Source organism: Mastomys coucha, unplaced genomic scaffold (assembly GCF_008632895.1).
Source record: "Mastomys coucha isolate ucsf_1 unplaced genomic scaffold, UCSF_Mcou_1 pScaffold15, whole genome shotgun sequence".
In the NCBI taxonomy this organism is placed as follows: Eukaryota; Metazoa; Chordata; class Mammalia; order Rodentia; family Muridae; genus Mastomys; species Mastomys coucha.
Window position 1 is genome coordinate 167,648,023 of NW_022196897.1, and position 21,871 is coordinate 167,669,893.

General features: G+C 50.7%; 1 protein-coding gene across 11 annotated transcripts in view; it reads right to left on the bottom strand.

The window, feature by feature from the left end:
* Kcnq2 (potassium voltage-gated channel subfamily Q member 2) overlaps positions 1-21,871 on the bottom strand; it is a 59,989-nt gene that overhangs the window by 6,704 nt on the left and 31,414 nt on the right. The window contains exons 9-16 of one of the 11 annotated variants that reach the window (XM_031373043.1): positions 18,255-18,323; positions 14,683-14,712; positions 10,035-10,088; positions 6,103-6,326; positions 5,421-5,526; positions 4,802-4,933; positions 3,009-3,116; positions 106-229 (exon numbers count right to left, since the gene is read on the bottom strand). In XM_031373043.1, the coding sequence (XP_031228903.1) occupies positions 106-229; positions 3,009-3,116; positions 4,802-4,933; positions 5,421-5,526; positions 6,103-6,326; positions 10,035-10,088; positions 14,683-14,712; positions 18,255-18,323 (847 nt within the window). Of the gene's footprint in view, positions 1-105; positions 230-3,008; positions 3,117-4,708; positions 4,934-5,420; positions 5,530-6,102; positions 6,327-10,034; positions 10,089-14,682; positions 14,713-18,254; positions 18,324-21,871 lie in introns of all 11 variants that reach the window. The other 10 variants (XM_031373042.1, XM_031373047.1, XM_031373045.1 and 7 more) reach the window with 10 other exon arrangements.

Here is a 21,871-nt window from a genome sequence, read left to right on the forward strand (position 1 = left end):
CGTCCTGCTGTGTCTACCCTTATGTCTGGGTTGCTCAGCTACCATAGGCTAACAAAATAAGACTGGGAGGCAGCAGAGGCCATTCCCCTCCCAAGCCTCTCTCACCTGTTTCTCCACCTTCCCAAGCCGTCCCATCATGCTGGGGTCTTCGGGCAGCTCTGTCTCTGCTGGGCCTTTGGTGCGGTCCTTGTCCGTTATTGTTGGGCCCCGCCCCACAATCTGGTCCACTCTAGCAGGAATAGAGACCCAGCCCCGAAGTATGAGTTTGAGAGGGTGTGACCAGGCCCCTGCCCTTTCTCCCTGGGCTAACCCACAGCCCCCCAGATCTGGGCTCCAAGCCCTGTCCAGAGCCGACCGGGGGGCAGTAGGTGCCAGGCAGATGGACACTGGTGCCTCGTGATCTCAGGCCGCCTCCTGACACCTTGGATCCTGTTTCCTATCTGTTCCATTCCCGTGGGATCTGGCACATTAACAAGGAGTAAAGGGAAATATCTCCCCAGGGCCCACTTCCCTCTCTTCCCTAGCACAGCTCTACCCTCATCAGTCCTGCCTCATAGCTCTTCCCAGGCCTTGACTGATCTCATAGCAAACTGAGGCCTAGGGGATCAGAGGTGGTTGGTGGGCATCCAGCCAAGGGACCAGAGTAGGAGAGGTTGTGTCTTTACCCAAGTACCCACTTCCAGACAGCTTTACTCCAACATTAATGTGCCACAGAGTTCCTTGGACCCCAACGGGTATGACAGGGACAGTGTTAAATGTCTGCAGCAAGGACAACAGAAGCAGTGAGTGTCAGCTCCATGCATCAGGACAAGGGAGAAGGAAACAAAGGCCACATAGGAAACTGCCAAAGTACAACCAGGGAGAGATGAGTGCTGCCAACAGGTCTTTGTGGGGTTGAGGTGGGGGTACATGCACACGAGTGTGCTGATGCATGCCAGTGTAATGCATGTGTGCTCACATATGGAGACATGCTCACACCCATGTGAGTGTGTGCACTTGTAAGTGTTGGGCAAGTTGAGAAAATCAACTGTGAAGATCGGTAAAGATGCTGTAATATCAACAAGAAGAGAAGGATCAGGTTCCTAACTGCCCAGTGTGGCACTGGCAGATTCATGATATGTTATGCGGGCATGTAGGGCTGTGGCAGGGCTAGTGAGTGTCACAAGAGTGAGCATGGGATGGGATCTGCAGGGTGCTTAAAAATAAAGAACCTGTGCAGAGCCCATAGGCCCAGTGCACTCAAGAGTATGCCTGAGTGAGGGCCCTGGAGCTGAGCCGTGTGGCTCACACACAAAGCACACTCCAACAGGCACGTGTCAGCAAGTTCTCCCTCTACTTTCTACAAACTGGGGTGCCCTGTCTGCTTCTGTGGCAACTCCAGAGGAAGGTTCAGGCTTGATCAGCCAGGGGGCAGCCTCTGCATGCTCCACTGGGCTCATGCTGGGCTCATGCAAAAGAGGGTGGGAGGGATGGCAGGAGGGACCTTCTGGCTCCAAGCAGATGTCAGTGGCAATGGTAAGGGAACAGGTTCCCTGATGTCCCAATGTCCACACGGTCCAGGCACAGATGCACAGCCCCTTCACTCCTGCCACATGACGAGCCGTCTGCCTGGTGGATCTCGGGGTGGGCCTCAAGTTGCTTCAAGGTAGCCAGGCAAGAGTTCTCTAAGGATCTTGTACCACTTCCTTCCCCGAGGTTCAGGCTGGGGCATCGGATTTAATCCCCCAGACGTTTCTCACCTCTTGGGTTAAGACCTTTCCTGTGTGTCTGTAGCTGCAACATAGGAGGAGGCTGAGGGGTTCTGAGATATAAGGGGCTTTCCCAGCCCATGGCCTGGATGACCAGCTGCCGTAACTGGCAGCAAGACCCACGGGACTAAACGGGCCTCAGTCTTATTGGCAGATAGTGTCATGGCCCACTTTTAGTCTGGGTGTCACCTGACCATGAGCTGTCCCTACCTTGTTCCTTCAGGGTCCCTCTCTCATGAACTGATACACTCATCAAATTGACCTTTGACCTCATGAGCAACAACCTTGGCTCAAGGAGTGGACAGATGCTATACCTCCCAGTTCCAATTTTCCAAATTCTCTGAGCTTCCCAGAGTTTTCCAAATTCTCTGTTCTGTCCTCAGCCGACAGACAGGGAAGTGTCTGTCTGCCTTCCCTGTGTCTGCTCTTGAGAGGTTTACTTTTCCTGGACAATCAAGTCTGCCAGAGGGACACAGGGAACTATGAGTGGTCCCAGGGTAGACAGGAAGACCTTGAAGTCTGTATTAACCACATCAAAGCTGGCTTTTGCCATCTGACTGTTTTCTGGCCCCAATCTGCCATCTGTCAATCAGCTGAGGGGCAGGGTAAAGTAGGCTGCCATCTTTTTTATCAATGACATCAGTGATGGTGATGGCAACTAGAAATGACACCAGAAATGACAGAGCCAGCGTGGTACTGGGAGTCCCGTGGAGATTTTCTCATTTATTTCTGGCCCCCAGCAATACTGAGAATTGAACCTAGAATGCTGCCCTAGGCTAGGTAAGCACAGAGTAGTGATCTATGGCTCAGCTACATCCCCAGACTTCATATATTCTTCAGGCAGGTTCACCTCACATCTAAGGAAGGGGACCCAGGAAGCACCCCAACCCACTTTTATCTACACACAGCCAAGGTCAGGATCATGGATATGGCGGTCACCCCAGTAATAAGGAGGTGTGAAGGGCCTGAGCTGGTCAAGCTCACAATGGCATATCCACTGAGGTCCTCTGCTTCAGCAGCCTTAGCAGATGTTGTGGAGAAATCCATGGAAAGGCAATCCCTGTAGATGGAGGACTCAAGGCACTGCCTGCCAGCCCTGGCAAGGAGTAGCCTTTTCCCTAACATGACCTTTAGGGAGAGAGAGAACTTGAATGTACCCTGCCTTGTGGGAAGAAACATGGGAGGTGCTGCCATCATGCGGCCTAGAGCAAAGGGGCTGGCCATTCACAGACAGGGCAGGAGGGGGCAGTGCATCCTAACCTAGGTGAGTACTGGGGTGACTCTCTCGAAGGGGCCGTGGGTCCTTTGGTAGGGTACTTCTTGTGCCGGGGAGTTGAAGGGGGTGGGGGGCCCACAATCATATCTATCCTGGCAGCGTAAACAAGAAGAGAGACACCAGCAGAACACATCATAAACAACTCAAGGCGAGTTGCTGGGCATGCATAGAAACAAGGAACTTGACAACAGTGATTCTTCTGAAAAACATATTCAAAACAGAATGGTGGACCCACACTCTGCCCCTCACATCTGCCAAGCTCTTCCCATATCCCAAGCACCGTCCAGCCTGCCCAATGAACCTCAGGTAGAGCACAGGATGGCTTGGTGCTGAGACTAAGTCCCAGAAAGGAACTCTGCAGCTCTGGAGCAACAGGACCCTGCACCAGAGGCCAGAAGCATGGATCCTCACTAGCAGTCTGTTTTGTCTGTTTCCCAGACAGAATGAGAAGGAAAAGGGAACTGTGGAGGGAGAGAGGCTGTGGAGCAAAGAGTTGTGGGGATGGACACGGGGCTAGGCTAGAGACTAGTGATTCTCACTCACCCACAAACAGTTCATGCACCGCCTGTACTCCTGGGAAGCCAGTAAGAGGCTCCAGCCTGAGCTGCACTACATTTCTCTGGCCTTCACTTATGAGAGCAGCTCATGGCCTAGAAGCCCTGCCCCCAACACTGGCCATTGCTGCAACTTTCTGTGAGTCCCCTAGGCTGTCTCTATTGTCCTTATTCTCTGCCTACCCAAAATCCATGGTCTGCTTCCAGGCTTTAAAAGCAGGGTGTGTCCCACCTTAGGAGAAAGGCCCTCCCAGGGGTCACAAGAATTCACATATGTGAATGGTGTCTGTGGTTAAGAGTGTGTGCCTAGGAACATGGGAAGTGGGGGCAGGCTGGAAGAGTTGTGAGCATAGGCTGCGCACACACCTGTATACACCTGCAATTGGGGAATGCACACTCATGTGTGTTGTGCATCTGAGGGTATGTTCCTGTGAGCAGGCTCAGAGTGGGTTCAGACAATCATGGACATGGGTCTGTATGTGTACACTTGCACATGTTGAATGCATGTGTGTGTGTGTGTGTGTGTATGGACTCGGGCCTTACACATGGGTGCACAATGTATGTGTAACTTTTGGAGTAAGCTACTCTCACACACAGATAACCCAGTGTTTGCTTTGATGTGCTTCCTGCTCAGAAAGTATAACCCCACCATGAGGGAGCAGATGATTGTATCTGGGAGGAACAGTTTCGGGGTCCCTGGTCACTGCCTAGCAGGGCCCACAGATGCCTTGTGTTTTCATCTCATCATAAAACTCCCTTATCGGCATGTATATGCATACCCACACACATGCATACACATACACCAACACACATAGGCACATACACAGCACAGCAAATGGTGCTCATGCATACACCTTTACATCATATGCACGTTTGTACACATGAATGCACTTGAACATACACATGGGCATATCCAGATGCCCACACCTATACACATTCACACGTGTATACATATGTACATGTGGACACGCACATACATACACTTGCCACCACAGTGCTGGTGAGTGGAAGAGAAAAGGGGGCAGAAGAAATACTAAAAACAGACAGTGTGAAAACACAGCAGAAAGCAACAAGAAGCCAACAAGGTGGGAAGAGACCTCCAAAGCTGGTACTGGCCCTGTTCTGCACACCTGTCACCCAGCCCTTGGTGCCCCTTGTGCCATGCCTGGTTTTGTCCCGGAGGGCCCTGTTCATGCCCAGACTGGACAGGCAGGGGCTCTTGCCTGGACTGCAGGCTCTTGATGCGGGACAACATATCCAAGTGTCCAGCCGAGTATTGTTCGATGACATCCATCACGTCATATGGGCGCAGACTCTCTTTGAATTTTCGCTTAGATACCAAGAACCGCATAACACTGCAGGGATGGATAGGATTCATGAGTTCCAGACAGAGGCTATCCTGCCAGGGGCCAATTCCCATATCCCCCTGCTTGTTGCCCTCAAAGCAGCTCCAAGACCACAGTCCCTAGGAAGTAATATCCATTCTCAACTGGGCCACCCATTCACCCTGCCCCACCATGGTCCATTCAGTGCTCAGGTTCAATACAGGTCCCATCCCCCTTAGAACCACTGGTATGGGGCAGTTGTTGATTGCCTGAAAACATCACCCTGCCCTTGTCCCCCATTTCATCCATACAGTCAGGGGCTCTCAGGTCTATCCAGCTCTTTCAGGGCTCCCTGGCCCTCTGGGAACAAGCTGACAGGCACAGAAGCTGGGGTGGGCAGGGGTCATTCTCTAGACCCCCCTGCTTTCCCAGTAGCTATGGCCTTTGGTGGCTTGGCAAGACCCCGTGAGGCCACTGAACAGGGTCCTTTCATGCAGATTGATCAGGGCTCCCTTACCACACAGCTCTGATGCTGACTTTGAGGCCAGGGGTAAGATCTTCAGTCACAAACTCGCAGTTACAGCTCTTATTGTCCTCTACGATATCCTCCCCAGGGAGGCTTGCTTCTAGGTGGAAGGGAGCACAGGCTATGAGCAGACAATCATGACAGGATATAGCCCGATCCTCAAGGGACACTTAGGCTTCCCCCAGGATACCCCTTCAATGCCTCTGATGCACTGGAGCACCACCTTTTCCCCCATCCCATGACTCTCTGCAGCTCTCCCTTCTCAGTGTCTTCTCCAAAAGCTATTGCCTGGACAACATGAGAGTTTAAAAGGATATCCCTACCAACAGATACATGGATAGCCACATTGTGGTCACTGTTCAGCCAAGAAATGAAGAAAGCTATGACACTTGACAACATGAACGATCCTTGGGGACACCATGCTCAATGAGGAAATGACCATCATGGGCCATATGAGGCTCAATATCAGGTGACATGCACAGACTGGAGGTAGAGAGAAGTAATGGAGCCCAGTGCTGGAGTAGAGAAAGCCAAGGTGACATCTAGAGGGTTTTTTCTCCATTACCTGCAGAGGTGGCAAGTAATGAAATTACAAGATGCCAGTGAATGGTGTATCAGTGCCAAGTACTGATGTCCTTCCCTCAGCAGCCTTGGGGATGCTGTGCTGACCCACCTTCTGAGTTCTGCCGGGATGCAGCACCCTTGATACGGAAAGCCTGGCGTGCACGGCTGCGGTCACCAAAGCTCCAGCTCTTGGGCACCTTGCTTGGGCTGTCATCGAGACTCTGATCCGCACTGGGGGACCGCCGGACCGTCTGGGCCTGGGGAGACCCCTTCCCCTTGGCAGCCACGCCTCGGGGGCTGGAGAAGACACGATCTTTCAAACTGACCTTCTGACTGTTCCCAGGATAATGGACCAGTGGACAGAACGGGCAGACAGACAGACACACAGAAAAACAGCAAGAGAAATCACTCTGGAAAAAACAAGTCACGTTTGCAAGTCTCTTTGCAGCTGATGCCCGCCCACAAGCTAGGAGGGATATGCAAGTCCAGAGAGTAACCAACCACACTGGGGACAGGGAGCGGTGGCTGGTGAAGCACAGGGTAGAGGCAAGGAGCCGCACAGGTGTGGCCAGAGCTGGGAAGGCAACGGCGGGATTCCTAAATTATTCAACTATCACCGCAAGGTGCCAGGACCCTCTTTACATTGTGCTGTCTGTTCTCCTAGACATCCCCAGACACTTGAGACTGGATCTCTTCCCTGAACCTTTGTGTGTACTAGCTCAGCTAACAAATTCCCCCATTGTCCATTCCAACTGCCCCTGGAGAGCCCCAACCATCATTACATCTCCTGTCCCAGGACCATCAGAGATCAGAACTACAATTAATGTGTCTAGATCCACCTTAGCCTTAGCATTTTCTGCATCCCAGAAACTGCCTGGTCTCTATGTGGGGCTTATATCCAATACTGTCTTGTCTCTGGGATTCAAACCCTTCCTCTAGGATGTTTCTGGGTGGACATCAGGGATGAGGCTACTATGAGGCTGGGCTTTAACTATCATAGAACTGGTTGTCCCAAGCCTTGGCCCCAGATGATGGCTATAGAAATGGAGAGGTGACAGCCAGCCCCTAACCAACGCTCTTTCCCACTGGGCTGCTGTCTCCAAACTAGAAGGTCCTAAGACCTCCCTCACCCCATGTTTCTTCCTAACCCCAGAGTTCAGTGCTTCATTGTGATCTAGATAGCACAAGACAGAGGCGCTGTGAGTAGCTTGCTCCAGGAAGAAGTGGTATCCATCCTTATTCTGGGGGCAACGTGTCTCTGTCCAGGTCAGTTACTTTTCCCATTGATGATTCCGCCATTGCTCAAGAGGCAGAAGGCAGGACGTGTCTTGTGAAGTGGGACTCATTTGTTCAGCCAAATAGGAGCCATAGGAGTTCCCAGGGAAGCTTCAGACATGACACATGACAACACCTGGCAGTACTAAGGGTAACTCCAAGGAAGTTGCAATGCTCAGTATTGGTCATCAATGCTCAGAACCGAACTTCACACCCAGCTACAGTGTCCCATAAGGGGCCACCAGCCAGAGAGGCATGTCCAGCAGCATACAACATAGAGTTGACTATATAAGAGAAGATGACTACAGTGCTAAGCCCACCCACCTTGGACTGTGGATGGGGCTGGTGGTCCTCCCAAGCCTATTTGGATAGTAGGCAATTTGGGAGACCATCTGTGCTTGCTCAGACTCTCTGAAGAAGAGGAAGGAAGAAGAGGAAGCCAGGGGCACAAAACCAACACAGAGAAACTGAGGCAGCTTCAAAATGTCCCATGTTCTGGGAGCATTGGGAGCCAGTAGCACCTGCTATCTTTGGAAAATGGCCCCAGAGTCTAGACTTCTGTATGCCACTAAAACACCTGAGGCCACACAACAGACAGGTGGTGGCCAGGAACATCCAGAATCCACATGACTTTCTGACGCCTTTCTAAACAGAAAGTTTTAGCTGAATCTGAAGAAGACTGGATACTCAGGGGTTTGTGGCTTCTAAATGTTCTTTTCTTCTCCTATGGGCCCCTTGATCACAGGAACTATTGAAGACCCAAGATAATGTGTCTTTCACAGTCCACCCAGGGTAGGTGAGGTAAAAGATAGGCTGAGGAAACACGCACTTCCCAGTAGCACTCAGGAAGGGAAATGAGATAACACTAAGCAGCATGGTGCTGACCAAGTCACAGAGATGACTTCCTGGTGGAGTCTCAGGAGTCACTCAGTGTTGCAACAACTTACAATCAGTTTACATTTAACTCTGGCTGTCATTCAGAGTGAGGGGCAATGGCTGGTGATGGCAAGTCAGGTTCTTACTGCCTCCCGACCCCAGGCCTCTGCAAAGGGTTGCAACAAGAAAGACTGAACAGATCTCTCTAAGCAGGTCACCCAAAGTCAGCCAGTTTATCATCCTGGTGGTAATTTCTTTCACAACTGCCAGAAGAAGTTATCAGCCACACAAACCCAGGGCTGGAGTCTAGCCCTGCACAGGACTGCAGCCCACAGCAGATTTGTAGCTTCCAGGAAATAGACCCCCTACCCTTGGTCTTGGTTCTTCTGTCTGCAACTCTCCACACTGTCCCTTCCTCTGAAGGAATCTCTGACAGAGAAAGAGACAAAGTGGATTGCCATTGTCAGGACCCTGAGTCCCTACAGTCTTCCACATCTCTGGGGCTTGGATAGAGCTTAAGGGACTCCCTCTCACCTCCCAAGCCACCAAGCCAAGATCAAAGCAAGCATCAGGTAGGACGGTCTCCAGAGCTTCCCCTAAAGCCCCAGCAAGAAAGCCCATAAACAGAACTACCCAGTATGTGAGGGGCATGACACCAGCCAGAGGTCAGCTCAGGAAGAATCTGGAAAGCAAGCAAACCCCAGCCTCTTGCTTTCTGTCACAATTTCCAGAGTGAAATTCAAAAGGAAACCAGCCATTAGATGACCTTTGCCCTAGTCAGTGCGTGGGCTCAGCAATGCAGGGAGCCGGCATCCACAGACAACTGCCCAGCCTGTGCCTGGACTGAGGATGCCCAAGGGACAGTCCACAAGAACACAGAGGGCAGGGCTGACTTCAGCTGGGCTCCTGCAGGCCCATTCTTCCTAGCCCTTCTGGTCTTCAAGCAGCTCGGCCTTAGCCTTTTAGTCCTAAAGGTTCAACCTGTGGCCAGAAGCACCTGGACACATAGGCTGTGGACAAGCAGGGCAGCTTCAGCCAGGGCCTGAGCAGGCTGCCTCCCAGGGCAGTCTAGACACCCAGCTCCCTGTCTGCAGTTGCAACATTCTCCCCCACAAGCACCGCCTCCAGCGCACAGAGCCAGCAGAGAGGCCCATGGGGTGGGGAGGTGGCCCTCAAGCCCCTCTCCCAGTGGAGAAGGACACGGAGCATGCACAGGTGCAAATGCACAGCATGCTGCTCGGCACAGCTGGACACATGCACATGATTGGGGGCTCCCCCATGCGGGGGCCACCACAGCTGCCTGAACATGGCTGGGTTGTTCCAGCCAGGAAAGGGACGGGCATGGGAGGGCAACCAGGAGGCAGGGGCCCCAGAGCAAGCAGGACAGATGCCTTCATTCATGGACAACAGACAGGGAAATGGAAAGGGAAGGGCGTAATCAAGGTGCAAAGGGTTAGGAGGCTTTTCAGCATCCCGTTTCCAGTCTTCCCTAAACCAGGCCTGCAAGTCAGAAGTGGGAGACATGGCCTTTGGCTTTTGGGGGCCCCCGAAGAGCCCAGAACACAGCGAGCTGCCTCCCTCAGTGAGGTGCCGGCTAAGGGTCGGTCCTTAATGCCTAGTAGAGGTACCAGAGTGGCCGGCCCCAGAGAAAATGTTCCCTGAAGGATATTAAACTGTTTCTACATCAGTAACCCTGGCCAGCCAGCCCCCTGCTCTGGCAGGAGGGGGCTCCACCTAGAGTCAGAGGCCAGGCGCCCAGCTCTGCCCTGTGTTTAGGTATCAAAGGACTCAGAGCTGGGTGGGCACTGTGCCGGCTCATCCTGAACCTCTAGTAAGCAGGGAGGGCAGGAGCGTGCAGCGTGGTCAGTCCGTGCGAGCATTGCGTGGTACCTAGAGTGTCCGGGGCAGCATCCACACAGGCACCCTCGGCACGGTCTGCCTTTACTGGAAATGAGGAGAGTATAGTTAGTCCTGGGGGCGGGTGACAGGACCGGAACAGAGAGCAGGTAACTGAGGCACTGTGACCTCCCAGGGAGTTCAGGCTCTCAGTCCCCCAGCCACAGTGTTTGTGTCTGAGCAGGGACAGCAAGAAAGGGGAGCGCACAAAAGTCTTCTGCTGCCTGGGAAAGAAAATGGTTCTCTATTTTTGGAGAAAAAGAATCCCTGTGTTTTTCCTCCAAAAATACCCTTTCCTTCCAAAGCCAGCGTGTGGGTTCATGTTTTAAGAGATGTATTATTTTTTGCTATACACATGCCAACAAAAATAATAATAATAACAACACATGAACCGAGATGCTACAGGAGGCCAGATGTGGGTGGAGAAAGTCTGGGAGGTGACCACTGCAAAGCATGCGCCTTTTAGGGAGGGAAAAATGTGCGGTTTAGCTTTACAACCAATTGGCAAGCGACGAGGGTTTGCCACACCAGCCTGTGATCTGTCAGTAGTAGGCTTTGATTTATTCAGGAGGCAATGGTTGCCCCCAGTTAGAAGGAGCAGAGGCTTGGGGACATAGCCACATTTAGAAGGACTGATCAAGTACATTAATTCATCTGGGATTCCACGAGTCCACCTTATTGCTATGGCCTGGGCTAACAGAGATCTTTAGCAAAATCCCAGAAAACAGTGACCCTTTCCAAGAATCTCCCAGACTCTTGAGATTTGTTTTGCATTAGAACATGAAAAAATATTCAAGTTAAAAAAAAGAAAAGAAGAAAAAAGGAAGGAGAGAGAGAGAGAGAGAGAGAGACAGAGACAGAGACAGAGGCAGAGAGAGAGACAGAGACAGAGAAAGAGAAAGAGAGACAGAGAGAAAGTGGACCTCAGCAGACCTCAGCCTGGTCTGTAGAGGGAGTTTCAGGAAAGCCAGGGTTAAGCAAAGAAACTGTCTAGAAAAAAAGAAAGAAAGAAAAAAAGAAAAGAAAAAGAGAAAATTACAAAAACACTTCTTTTTTCCGTCCAGGTCTTCCTTCTTCCTGTATAGTTATAATAGCACTTCACAAACTTCATCCATGAGGAAACCAACAGATAGGACCATCTCAAATCAGAAACAAACCAACCCTAGGAAGAAAAGTGCCCAGCAGTCCATTTTCCCACCACACATTTATTCAAACACAACCACTGTGTTAATGTATCACTGACTGCAGGAACCTCCCCACTTAGGCACAAAGACACACTGCTCTAACTGGCGTCAACAGAAATTAGGATTGGAACTTGGTTCCAGAGAGCATTCTGCTGTCCAGGCAGGCTAGTTCTGAAACTGTTCATTCAGGACTTTGAGCACCAAGAAGACTTGTGCCCAAGCATCCACATAGGCTTGGTGTTCTAGGTAGACAAGCAGCTTTGGGCTCCTCTGACACTCTGGAGATGTAGGACAAAGGCTGGATGCTTGCTGCTAACTTACTACAGGGTAGTGTATCAGAGCATTCTCCATGACTTGACCCAGGGTTAAACAGCCTGCTAAGCAAATGAGCACCTAGATCCTTGGACCCTGGCCCCCAAGTCCATCCTAGGAACAAAAGACAGAGGCGGTCCATTTCCAACACTTTTGACAAAAGTCCCCTTTGTTCCTCCAGCTCTATGGCTTCTTGAGAATCCTGGGCCTGAGGCTCAGGTCTGCTATAGAAACCATGTCTGGGAGTTGTGTTTAGTTTGGTAGTCACTGACCACACCTGGCCACTGAGACTCAGGAATGAATTCCAGCTGTGTTCATTTTAATGAATGTTGTATGTGGCTTGTCATTCTTGTCTGAGAAAACATGGCTTGAGAGCCTGACAAGATCTGGGGATGAGGAAGCTGCTCTCCACAGCCTTCCCTGATTGGTGAGTACCAAGAACCTCTAATTTGGGCTGGTGTGACTATTCCCTCTGATGCCATCTTTCTGTCCCATCAGCAAAGTGAAGCTATATCTTATCTGCAAATGGCTGGCCAATCTCAATCACAGGCAGATGCCAACTGGCCAGCCCATAAGGATGCCAAGCCCAGTGGAGAACAGATAGGCCCACAGACACTGGCTAAGACCAGACAGGGCAGATGGGCACCAAGACACACAGACACCTCCATCTGTGAAGAAGTCTGGACCTGTATGGACAAGAAGGGCCAAGCCAGGGCTAGGAGGTTCCTTTAGGCACAGGGTAGGAGACAGTAAGAAAAACAACAAACCCACAAAAGACAGTCACAGCAACTGTAGTCACAAAAAAACACCGGTATAGCACAGGCCTGAGCTCCCACCTTCCCTGGCTCCCCTGACCCAGATACCCCCAGTGTTTACAGCTTAGTCACGTAGGTCTCCTTAGGAACAAACCACCCCATGCACCTTCATCATGAGGCACAACACACCAGGAAGGTACCTTTAGATAGCTGAGGGAAAGGTCCTGGGTTCACACCACCTACTTGCCCAGAAAGATAATGTCAGCTGGTCCTGCCAGGGAAAGTGTAAGGCTATGTCCAAAGCCAGATAGAAACATGGCCACTGACTCCTGCTAGACTGGCTGAATCCAAGGATAGCAAGACTCTGGGGAGCTAGGCTTGCCGCCCCCCACACTTAGCATTTAGACAAGACCCCAGGGATAGGCTCACCTCATTATTTGTCTCCTATGAAGCAGTTTTCTGTACACTTCCTATGTTCTTGGTGCTAAAGAGGGGGTTTAGCTGCTCCTGGAAGAGGCTAGAGATACTACCCCACCCTCCATTACCTGGCTAGCAGGTATACATCCCAATGAAAGAGTGGGAGTCCTCACTGACAGAAACTGTTCCTCACCCCCTCAGTACTTAGCTCTTCAGGTTCCCCAACCTCCTTGAGGATCCCAGTGTCTGTGCAAAGGACCTGTACACCCTTCCCAGGGATGGCAAATCTGCTGCCTCAACTGAGCATTTTGGGAGCAGGGTGTCCTAGAAGGACTGTGTTGGTAATCGTTAGCCCTCAGGGAAGGGTGTGGAGGTACAGGCAGGCAGGGGCCACTGACACGCGGGGAAGACAGAGGAGTGGCAGGGCGGAGAGCAGGGGAGCCACGGAACATACCGGAGAGCCAGGGGGCTCCCGTGGGTCCTCACCTTGAGTCCTGCTTTCAGGGTCAGCACCTCATCCCAAAAGACAGAGCAGACGAGAAAGGGGCCCAAGAAGGGCAGTAACAGTGATTAAAGCACTTGGGGGCAGCAAGATTTTCCAGATGGGGGCAGAAGAGGAAGAGAGAAAGAGAGAAAGGCTGAGACGAGACTCTCACAGAGAATGCTAAAGCTATGGCAATAAGCACAAGGAACTGCTAGAGGCCAGAAGCCTCCTGGGCAACTTGTTCCCAGTCAGGGTGCAAGGGTCAGATAGTCACTGGAAATAGTGCTGAGAGGGGCAGACCAGAATGGCCCTTATGGACAGTGAGGAGCTGGAGTGGGTATCCATGGGCACAGTGAGGCTGCCAATACTCTCCTGTTTTACCCACACCAAGGCCAGGGGAGGCTCTTTTACCTCCACATGTCAACAACCAAGGCTACACTAGACTGACTGTCTCTTTCCAGCTAATTTTCTTAGTGACCAGGGTTTGCCATTATTAGCTGTCCCTTTAGCTGATTTGGGAAGCCTTGCCAGTCTTTGCAATTCAGGACGCCACCTATAAATTCTCCTTTTGTGGGATGGGAAAGGACAGTGCCATTCTCTAATGGACAGAGAACAGGTTCAGCCTAATTCCACCCTTCCCTGGACAAGAGCAGTTTTTAGATATTCGAGGTAATCTTGGTATCTGAGAGGGCACAAGGAGCCAGGCAAATCTCCTTCTGAGACCTAAAGTCTATGAGCCATATACACACACACTGTACCTTGTGGACATGTCACTGGGAGGAGGGACACACTCAGCCTAAAGGTCTTGAGTACCCAGGCAGATGCACACTGAACTCGAAATCTGTGAGATGGTCTTTCTTTGCTTGTAAGTACTAGGAGAACACAGTCTCTTTCTGTCTTTCTCTACTAAGCAAAGCTGACACTGGATCCCCACATAGCCAGCCTGAGCAAATGGAGCCTTGGAGGCCATCAGGGATCAGGAGAGAGAAAGAGAGAGAGAGAGCATCGAGGTAGGAATATCTTTGGAGGTATGAGAGGGGCTAGGGCACCTTAACCTCCTCAGGAGGACTCTGGATACCCAAAGGCTATCAGGTAGTAAGGCCCCTCTTCTCTTCTGTCCGCATTCTGAATACATTCTCCTCCCCACTAGAGTGATGGGAGGGCCCCCAGCTCGGGCTGCCAATTCCAGCAACATACCTACAGGGCACATAGGAACCAGCCTCAGAGTTCCCTGTGGGGCTGGTCCATGGGCAGGGTTTAGGAGGATGATCCAAGGAGCCCTACCCCCATGCTGCCCAAATCCTTGTGAGGAGGCTATAACTGAGAAGTGACCCTGGGTGTGCCAGGACACACAATTACTTGCCACACATAGAAGCACACATGGGGCCCCATGGTAGCCCTGCCCCCAGGACACATGGTATATACATAGAGGGAGCAAGGCAAGATGGGTACAGCACACACCAGGGCAACTGGAGGCAGGAGGAACTGACCTTGGTGACGGCTCTGGTTGTGGTTCCTTCCTTCAAAAAGAGGAACAAAGAGTTAGTAGCTACCAGCTCTGGCAGTCCCATGGCACATACAGTGGCCCAGGAAAGGGGACCTCTCTTGGCCCCCTCTAGGATCTCACTAACCTACTTGGGCCTCTGGCCTCAGACCTGGCACCTATCTGTACGTCCACAGGTTGGGTTATATGTAATGGGACCTGGTGCAGAGAACCATTCTCCTAGGGTACCTGTCCTCTTGATGAGGCACTACAAGGCCCAGAAACAAGGTTGGGGGAAGAAAGGGGCTCCCAAGGGAACTGTGGTCTTCTGACCCAGGGGGCTCCTTTATTGGATATTAATGGATGCTCACTTCAACACAATCATACCAGTATAAAGTTTCAGAAAGAAAATGCAGCTGAATAAAGCTCTCAACTTAATGGAATTTCCCTCCTCCTGTGCAATTTTTCAGTGATAGCAGGAGTCAGCCAAGGACTTTGCCGCAATCCGTGGTCATGCTTGTTTTAAGGCCAGTAGTCATTCCCAGGCTTGCAGAGCTATTTTGGCCATTATCTGCTTTGCTGGAGTTGGTTCTTTCTAGTGAAGATAAGTAGGTGGTGGCTGGATCTTATTTAGATAAGAAGGGAAGTTGAGGAGTGACCCCTGGTACTCTTAGGGGAGGGCAGTGCCAGGTCAGTCTTTTGTATGACGAGCACTGAGATCCTGTGATCTTTTCAAGCAGCCCTTAGGAGCTCCAACAGTCTGAACAGTTGAGGGCTCACTTCTACCCACCCCGTCAACCCTAACTGCATCTGGGAGCAATTAAATTTCCTTTATTGGCCTTGGAGGCCACAAATCCAAAGTCAAGGTGTAGGTAGTCAGTCCTCCAGTGGACTAGGGAAATGTCTGCCTCTTCCAGCTTTGGGGGTTCCACATTTTTGGCTAATAGCTTATCTCTCGAGTTTCTTCTTCCATCTTCCCCTTGTTTACATTACGGCATCCTCTGTCTCCTCCCCTGACCTCTATGCAGGCAGATAGCCGCTGAAGCTCTTAACTTACAACCTGTGCAAGGGCCTTTTTTCAAATTAAGGGTCACATTCATGGACATGTCTTAAGAGTTGGTGCTCATGCACCATACCTGAGGTCTAGAATATACCACCCATCCCTAAATTCCTTAAGTCTCAACCCACTGCAGCATCAACTGTCAAAAATCACTAATTGTCTGTTAAACAACATAAAGGAGGTTAGCAAGACTCTGCAGTTGTCCTGGAGGAAAGCCCTCTACACACAGGTATGAGTCTCATAAGCAAATCACTTACTGGCTTGATGGAGAGACCAGCACGGGTGAAAGTTACTCTCAAACTGGGGAGGTTGATAAAGGATCCCTGGTTACCAAAGTTTGAAACCCGAAAGGCAATTTCTATTCAGAGTCAAGCTTCAGTAATAACTAGCCCCTGGCTCTGTTGATCTCTACTTCTGCTACTCTGAAGCCAGCCCACGTGGCCATAAGTCACTGTACTAGCATCCCTCCTATTTGTAACAATCTACAATGTTGCCTTCATTTACTTGTTCCATTGACCCATGGTAGAATTCACTGGTCCTCTGTAGGATCCCTAAGAGGCTCAGGATGAATGGTATTGGTCAGAAGAGTCCTGTGTGCAACCAAGAGGTAGTCCTAGAATGGATTCCATTAGACGTGAGCATCCTATTGAGGGCCTAAGGTAGCTGAAGAGTAGATACCAGGCTATGCTAGAAGAGTCCTTTCCACAGCTCTCTTGGATAAGCTTCTTCATTTCTGACTTCCATCAAGATGATTGACTGGACTTGTGTCAAGCACCTGCTTTCTGCCCTGTCTGCAGCCAGTGCTTGGTAGCTGAAGTGCTTCTCCTCAAAAATAGCCCTTTGCTGTCTAGACAGATTCAGAATGTCCCCAGATCTCCAAGTTCAAGTTTCTCATAGGGGTTTCTCAAATTATTTTTCTTCTGAAATTTGACAGTGAACATCAAGGAAAAATTAGGGTGTACTCTTCACAGTTGACAGGAAACCTCCCTCAATGGTTGAACTTCCAAACCCACCTCTTATGATTTTACTTCCACCCAACAGGGAACACAACTCAAGAAAGTCTTTGATACGCTAGCACAAGTAAGGTACTACCTGTCCTGGGTTTTGGTAACACATTCTTTACTGACTTCTTTCCGAATGGTATCAATTCCCATTTAGTTTGGATATGAAGTATCTCCTTGGATGTGTCACGGGCTGAGGTCTTAGTGCCCAAATAGTGGCATCATTGAGATCGAATCAACCTCATCCCTGAGTTAATTCATTCATGTGTTCATAGAGAATAGGCTATTCTCAGGTGCAGGGAATGTATACAGAGACAGATCATTGGAGTGTGCCTTTGAAGGGTGAATCATGCCCCTGGCTTCTTCCTGTCTCTCTCTTCTTCCTGTCATAAGAATAGTATTCACCCATTACACCCTTGTGCCATGATGTTCCTGCCTTGCCACATCCTACAGGCAGTGGAACCAACCAACCATAAACTGAAACCTCACTTCTTGGGAGACTTTCCAGAGCATCTCTGAACATCTGTACTTCCACTAACCATTCCTTCAAGGTAGTGTAGGTTTTTCTAATATGTGCTTCAAACCTCTTCCAGATCCAACCATTACCCAATTTGAAACCCACTGTCACACTCTTAGGTGCTTGTTAAAACAGCATCCCATTTTGTCAGCTCCGAATCTGAGTTATCTAGAGCTTCAGTAACATGACAGCATAATCAGGTTGTTAAACCCACACAAGTCACTCTCTGACAGTCCTGGAGCAGAGATACAGAAGTCAAGGTGTTGCTGGGCTAACTCCTCCACAAACTCTAGGAGAGGATCCACCTTGTCACTCCAGGTGGCTTAGGTTTATGGCTGTACCACTAGTCTTTGCCTGTGTTTTCACTTAGCTTCTACCCTGTTAGTGTCTCCAAATTTCTCTCTTCTTATATGGAGATGATGAATGGACCCAGAACCCACTCAGAAAATCCAGGTGTAGAATGGTCACGTTCAGAAGTGCCCACATATGTTTAGGAACAGGGCCTACCATCAGCCCACTGCCAAAGGCCCACTGCTGTTTCAAAGGCTCTTTGGAGACAGGAATTTGCTTGGGATTCCACTTCTGTGGAGAATAAAGCCCTTCTTTATACCCATCACTGGTCCAAACACTGTGAGTCACAAAGTCTGTAACTGAAAGACCAGCAGATACTACTGTGAACATGATAGCACCCAACCCTGGGAACGCAGTCCCAGGACACTACTTCCCACCTAAGCATGAGCCATGAATGAGCCAGATGATCCTTTATCAAAGTCTTCTTCTTACCCCACCCACCTCATGCTCCATCACCTTAACCAGCTACTCTTCTAGGGATAGGATCCTTAACCCAACTAGCAGAATCTAACTAGTCTTTAAGATTAGTAGCCAAGCATACCCCAGGGCTTTTTGTCACTGGCCAAAGTTCTAGAGCCTCTCAGGAGACCCAGGCTGCCCACTCTACCCCAGTGTTTCAGTCTTATCTTGGGAGGAGACCCTGTGCTGACCTGAAGGTGAGTCCAGATTTGCTCTTGAGATTCCTCAGCAGCTCCAGTTGGTTCAGAGGCGGGATGAGTCTGAGGCAAGAGAAGGAGAAGTGAGTAAGCCTAACCCCCTAAGAGCTGAGGCTCAGCTCTATACACCCACATCTACTCCATCCATGGGAGCAAACAGCAGATGCCAGAGCATGGGTGTAGAACACCTGAAGCTCTGGGCTCAGTGCCTCCACCTCTCCCAAACTCCAGGGCTGTCTTTACCCACACCTACTCACATTGTTCCTGGGGCCTCGGGCCTCAGGCACAGAAAGTAGACAGCAGGCCATGAGGGCCCAGCCCTTCAGCATGTAATAGATCAAGAGAGCCAGGTAGGGTGGCTCTTCCCAACCTCTCTTCTGCTCTATTTCCCTGACCCTGAAAATTTCAAGGAGCTGCAAACAGCACCCCAACATATTCAAGGTCTCAGACCCTTAAGTCCCTTTGCATAGCAACTTTGCCTCTGAAGGCTGGAATGGTGCAGGGGGAAGGTCACAGAAAAGGGCTTTGCTGGGCAAAGAGAAGCTCATTTCTAGGACTATAGGATGATTGATTATCCTGGACAACTCTCATCAGGCCCTGATGCTTTGAGGACCCTCAGCATATAACATAGTTCTGTTCCTTTTCCTGACCTGGTCACACACCACTGGCAGCCTCTGCCAGGCCTCTGCCTGCTTGCCCTGGCATTTGATCAGTCCATTGCCACAGACAGTATTGGGGGAGGCATGTTCCTATGCAGAAGGTGAACCCTTGCCACACAGGGGTAAAAAAATCTGCTTGCCCCATCTCACTTTCAGCCTTAGACCCTCAGTTTCCTCCTGGCAAATGTCTGTTTCATAAATCCCCACTTTGTTTTACAACAAACACAATAGTCCCTTGGCTGCCATTACCCCAGGCCCTGCCACTCATTTCCCAGTTCTGACCCTACCTGCTCCAGGACATCTTCATGCTGCAGATCCCTCTTGTGACTTTCAGTATTGGCCTCCCAGAGTCCCAACTACATACCAGGTTCCTCAGGACTCCCCTCCACCTTATCTTGTCTTTTATTCTTGGCCCCTCAGCTAAAAAGCACAGAACTTGGATTCTTTGGGTTCTTATGCTTAGGTTTCTGCAGCAGTGAGCCACCTCCTAGTCCAGCATTGCCAGCCCTCCTCTCTGTGTGACCATAGGTACTGAAAATGCTGTGTCTTCCTGTGTCCTGCGACTCTCCAGACTCTTACCATCTCTCTGCCCCACCCCTATTCCAGTAGGTATCTCAAACATGCCCAGCAGCCTTACTCCTCTCCCACTCAAACTTTTAATGGCTCTCCAACCACCTCTAAAACAGAAGGGCAGCTGAGTTCACTGGCCAACTTGCTCTTCACTCCAATCCTGTTTCTCCAGGCAGAGACCCACCCTACACCCCTGAGCCACTGCTGCCTCTGGTTTTCTTCTCCTCCCCTCTCCTTTTACCCCCATAGGTTGCACAGGATCTGGCAAGGGTAGCTACATCTGGGCCTTCTTTGCTTCACAGCCACAGCCCCAGGGTCAGACCTAGGAGGACCCTGAAAATCCTGGTTTAAAACAAAACAAAACACCACAAGCCCCGTGAGCTTCTCTCTCCCTACCCTTTTTTGACTCCCTTCCCCCAAGCCATTCATTGCCCTTGACAAGTCAATGAAGCAGAAGCCTAGCAATCAGTTAGTCAGCTGGTGCCATGAGGACCGCTCTCTACCTTTTCACCCAGCCCTGGGGCCTGGAGCAGGGTCTCTGGCACAGCCCTCTGCCTTGGGCTCCCACACTCACCACCACATAGGCCAGGTTAGACACATGTAAAACCAGCCCTCCCAGCCACACTGGATGCATGCCCGGGACACACAAAGCAGCAACCAGGGGCAGACACATGGAGTAGGGCCGTGCACATAGCTGGTCACCCCTGAGCAGTCACAAAGGGTTGGAGGAGGAGCAACCCCAGGAGAGTATGGGTTAATCCGAGAATACTGTTGGTCTTGTGGAACAACTCCAGCCACACAGGTTGGAGGCTCTGGGGGACATTTTCTTTCTGAGTGTGGTACTGGCTGGAAAAGATAGGCTGAGGAGAGGAAAAGCAGGACAGGACAGGACAGGACAGGACACAGGTCTTCTACCTGAGAGGAGATTGGGAGCCCCGGGAGAGGCAGGACATTGGATGCTACTTCCACAGTTACCTGTGCCTCTGGGGTCTGGGAAGATGTCCAATGGCCTACCCAGGAATCCTTCTATTTTGAGAGTCAAATGCTTAATCTCCTAGTCCAGTCCCTATAAAAGGTAGGAGACAGGTCACAGCTCCAGAGTAAAGGACCTCTACCTGCTATTGGACCAGGTCTGGAAGGATGGACCCATTTTGTAAGGCTGTGCAGCACAGACCTCACCCAAGCACGGTAAGGAGGTGGCTCACCTTCTACATGTGGGGTACAACTTCCTGAGTAGCACAGCTACCTGCACATGAACAAAGACTGTTTCCTGCTTCCCAAATTGGCCCTAAACACAGCAAGAGGGAGCCACCACCCAGAATAAATGACTCTGTCCCCTGGGCCTTCATGCTTTCTCCACTGTAGTATAAAGACTCCAGGGTAGTGAGGGCACTCAGACTCTAAAAGGGAGAACCTAGGGCAGATGTCCAAAGTAAGATTATAGTCTGGGATGTGCTCCTGGTCCTAAACATAGATCCCTTAGACACATAGTTAGTCCCATGACTGACACTGCTCATAAGTAGAGGCAGGGTTAGGGAACCACAGCTGTAAGACATGGCAGAAAGCAAGCCAATGAACAAGACACACTGAGGACAAGGGATCCAGCAAAAGGGAAGCAGCAGCTAAGGAAGCAGGAGTCAGAGAGGCAAGGGATGCTCACACTGGCCCAGAAGGGACTATAGGTTAACACAGGGATTCCAGGCAGGAAGGGGCCATCGGGTGACAGGGTCTGATGATGGTAGCATGAGGACTAGAGGGCAGGTGCTCTAGGATGGGATATGAGCTCTGGAGGGTTTGCCCCACCCCAAACTCAGACAGACGAGAGCTACACACATCTTCCATCCCATGCATGTCCTACCTGGAGGCCCCATAGGTTTGAGTTTGTGAGCTTTCAAGGGTTTCGCACACACATACACACAAAGGGAAAAGAACCAAATATTTTAAAAGAACGGGATAAGAAAAGGAAAATGAAAAAAAAGTTGAGGGAAGTAGGGGAAGACAACAGAATAAAGAAAATTAGCCCATAGCTCAGTCCTGTCTCAATGGCCTGCAAGGAGCACGGAGCTTGAGGCAGGGCAGGTGAGGGCTCAGGGCTGCAGAGAAGCCTTGGTGAGTGCTGATGGCATAGCCATCTTTCCCCAAGCAATGCCTTGCCAAGACTGATGCAGGCAGAATGGTCTATGGTCTCTCTGACCATTGCTGATTGTCTGATCCCTGAAGATGATCCCCAGACCAGGAATCCTGACAGAGCTCTGTGCCCATGCTATCTGGGGATGACTCAGATAGACAGAAACCAATGGAATGAAATGGTCTGACTCAGGTATTGAAGCTGGGGAGACATGGTCTGATCTCTCTCTCTCTCTCTCTCTCTCTCTCTCTCCC